We start from the raw sequence: 3625 nt of genomic DNA, 5'->3' as shown, positions 1-3625 counted from the left end.
TGGTATAACTATCAAAAATTAGAAGACTACATATAAATTGAAAGCTATAGAAAAATCATATACATGACATAAATGATAGTTACAAACCTCAAATTGTATTACTACTTACTATTCAAAATTTTATGATTTAATGGAAAAAAAACGTGTGAGCTAGGGAGAAGGACAGAAGAGAGGGAATGTGGGTGATGAATGTGGGATGGGAGGTTGACGAGAGACAGTGAGTTGATTAGGATGAAGACGTTAATTGTGGATACATAATCTGTTGAGATATTCAATTGTCTTAATCTAGGCTAGTTTTTAGGAAATGGTGTGTCACAATGTATCTAACTTACAATATGGTATAAAATTCTTAATTAGTGAGAATATATGTAATTATTTGAAATTATAGGTAATGTTAGTAATTATCTCTTAAATGTGTATATGGTGTGATTTTTTCATGTTAGTTTATATGATATGAATATATGTCTAATAAGATAGTTTTAAACTATTTTTATGGGTCGGATCATTGAAATGATTGAAGTGGATATCTTTTTATTTCTTAAAAACTTGATTTTAAATAAGAACTTCATGTCAACAAAATTTAATTTAAAAAATTAATAAAATAAGTTAAGTGAATTTGTAGGTGAAATACCATTATTGAATGATTTTTCAGTTACAAAATAAAGTTGACTGGCTTTTAAGAAAATTTACTCATAATTAAGTGAACATTTGAGATATTATTTTGAACAAATTTTACAGTCAAACACATATTCAATAATTACATTTAAAAATTTATGGCAGCTAAATCACTATTAATGTTTCCTCACTTTCCTCATGCCTTATTCAAGATTTATTTAATTAGATGTTAGGAAGAAACAAAATAGAGAGAATCAAAATAACAAAGAATTAGAATAAACATGATTTCACCTCCTATATAAACCCCTAGTTACAACACTAATTAACTAGAGAGGATAATTAAGTCCCCCTTGAGAGAATATGGAAATAGTTTGGCCTCTCACTATTTCCCTATTGTTCCTAGTCTTCAAACTTGTGTCATTGACACTAAACAAACATAATCTCCCACCAAGTCCAGCACTTAAGTTTCCAATAATAGGACATCTCTATATTTTGAAAGAACATATACATCGTACCCTTGAAAATCTTTCTGAAAAACATGGTCCAATTTTCTCTCTTCAATTAGGCAAACGTCTCGTCGTGGTTGTGTCATCTCCATCCTCAGTGAAGGAATGTTTCACCAAGAATGATGTTGTTCTTGCTGATCGTCCTCCTTTAATGATCGGAGGATACAACTGCACAACAATCATTGATTCGTGTTATGGTGATCATTGGCGTAACCTAAGACGTATTTGTGCACTTGAAATCCTCTCCGTTACTAGTCTCAACAAGTCACAAACCATTAGACAATTTGAAGTCAAGCTTCTTTTGCATAAGTTGTTTCAAAATTGTAACGATTTTGGTACAATTTTTGAACTTAAGTCAAAATTTACTGAATTATCATTTAATGTTATTATGAGAATGGTATCTGGAGACGGTTTTTTCGATCAAGATAAAGGTAAGGCGGTGTATTTTCGTGAGCTTATAGATGAGTTTTTTAGCAATGGGGGTGCATCAAATGTTGATGATTTTTTGCCTGTACCATTTGGTTGGATTTATAAGTTTATTAAAAAGAATGCGCTGACGCAGCTTGGCAAAAAATTGGATGAGTTCTTGCAAGATTTAATTGATGAATACCGTGGTGTGGAGAACCAAAATACTATGATTGATAATTTGCTTTCTTTGCAAGAATCGCAACCAGATTACTATACTGACGATATCATTAAAGGAATTATATTGGTAAGCTTTCAATACTCATGCATCCCCATATATACTACGTACATATATGTGTACCCTTTAATTATTATTTGTCGGGAAAAAAGCCATTTATATCGCTCAAGTGGTGCATATAATATATACACTCTCATCATATAATAAATGGTGCATAGATACTGATTTTTGCTACCAAGCTGAATTTATTAAAAAAAAAAAAAAAGAAGATAAACACAAAACTGATCTACAAAAAATCAATCCCTCTTTTATTTGGATCGACCCAAACTCATGTTATGACTGAGATGAAGAGGGATTGGGTTTTTTCATTTGGGTTGGGTCTGGTCCTGGCCGGATCCGGTTGGGGTAATTAAAAAATGGGTGAGTTAATTTTTTTAAATTAAGTGACATTTTTTGGAATTATAAAACTTGTTTTAAGGTTTTTCTTAATTCAATGAATATAGACATGTTTATGAAAAAGATAAATATACCCCACATATTAAACTACAGGGGTATATTCACCATTTTTTTTCAAAACAAGTATATTTACTCTAAAACAAAAAATTTAAGGATATATTTTTCCATTTTTCCCTTATTTATTACACTGGAGCACAAACATCAACAAATATACCTAGTACTTGGCTAGGGTACTACTAAGAAAAATCCAAAACACCAAGCTAATCAAAGAATCAAATAATATAGTCATATATATAATATATATATACATTGTTTGTTTGATTTGATTTTTTTGATTAAAAATACATACACCATTTATACAAATATATCATTAAAAAGTTGTAGATATAATATTTTATGATACTTTCTCGATATGTTGCGCAGGTCATAGTGATTGGGGGAACAGACACAACAGCTGTGACTATTGAATGGGCAATGACACATTTACTTAACCATCCACAAGTGTTGAACAAAGTAAGAACTGAAATAGACAGTCATGTTGGTTTTGATCGTCTAGTGAATGAGACTGATTTGCCCAATTTGAAATATCTTAAAAGTATCATTTCGGAGACTTTCCGATTATCTCCAGCAGCACCAATGTTAATTCCCCATCAATCAGCTGATGATACCAAAATAGGTGGTTTCGACGTTCCACGTGGGACAATCCTATTGGTGAATGCTTGGGCTGTTCATAGGGATCCGTTAGTATGGGCTGACGATCCAGGAATTTTTAGACCAGAGAGATTCGAAGGTATCGATGTGAAACCGTGGGAGTTATTGCCATTTGGAATGGGAAGGAGGACATGCCCAGGTGCTGGACTTGCTCAACGTGTGATTGCTTTAACTGTTGGAACTTTGGTTCAGTGTTTTGAGTGGGAAATAGTTAGCAAAGACAGTGATATAGCTGAAGGGAGTGGTCTCACTCTTGCAAAAGCTGAGCCACTTAATGCAAAGTGCAAGGCACGTGATATTGCTTATGCACTACTTTAATTAATTTCTAGAAATGCACTGAACATCTTGTTTGGTTGGTTGTTATTTATCGTTTCATAAGATATCGTTTTATAATGTGGGGACAGATTTCTCAATGTTGGTCAAAGTACTATAAAATTTCAATATTTAACTTATACTCTTGTTTTTTCCCGTCGTATTTAACTTATATAATCTATATTTATTTCTACAATAATTGTATCATGAGTTCTCTCTAATCCACAAAGATAGAAGGTAAGGTCTCTAAAATTCGACCTTTTTCAAGTGTGGATGTCTTTTTATATATAGCTCAAAGTTATATATAGACTAGGAGAGAAATCGTTCAAGATTTTCTTTATGTTGGTGTCTTAAAATGTGAAATGAAACTTTTATAGATCCA

The 3625-nt window shown here is 31.9% G+C and overlaps 1 protein-coding gene across 1 annotated transcript; it reads left to right on the top strand.

Annotated features, from left to right (window-relative positions):
- Window positions 1-975: 975 nt before the first annotated feature.
- LOC125848277 (cytochrome P450 81Q32-like) lies at window positions 976-3328 on the top strand. Its single transcript, XM_049528121.1, has 2 exons — window positions 976-1833; window positions 2644-3328. The coding sequence occupies exons 1-2, from the start codon at window positions 976-978 to the stop codon at window positions 3247-3249; spliced, it is 1464 nt and encodes a 487-aa protein (XP_049384078.1). The 3' UTR covers window positions 3250-3328.
- Window positions 3329-3625: the final 297 nt, after the last annotated feature.

This window comes from Solanum stenotomum, chromosome 12, assembly GCF_019186545.1.
Source record: "Solanum stenotomum isolate F172 chromosome 12, ASM1918654v1, whole genome shotgun sequence".
In the NCBI taxonomy this organism is placed as follows: Eukaryota; Viridiplantae; Streptophyta; class Magnoliopsida; order Solanales; family Solanaceae; genus Solanum; species Solanum stenotomum.
Note: the sequence above shows the minus strand (reverse complement) of the source record. Positions and strands in the feature narration are given on the sequence as shown.

Excerpts from the sequence above, each read along its gene's own strand:
- LOC125848277 (XM_049528121.1), top strand. The coding sequence starts at position 976 with ATGGAAATAGTTTGGCCTCTCACTATTTCCCTATTGTTCCTAGTCTTC. Across the intron at positions 1,834-2,643 it reads TCATTAAAGGAATTATATTG|GTCATAGTGATTGGGGGAAC; the intron begins GTAAGCTTTCAA and ends TATGTTGCGCAG.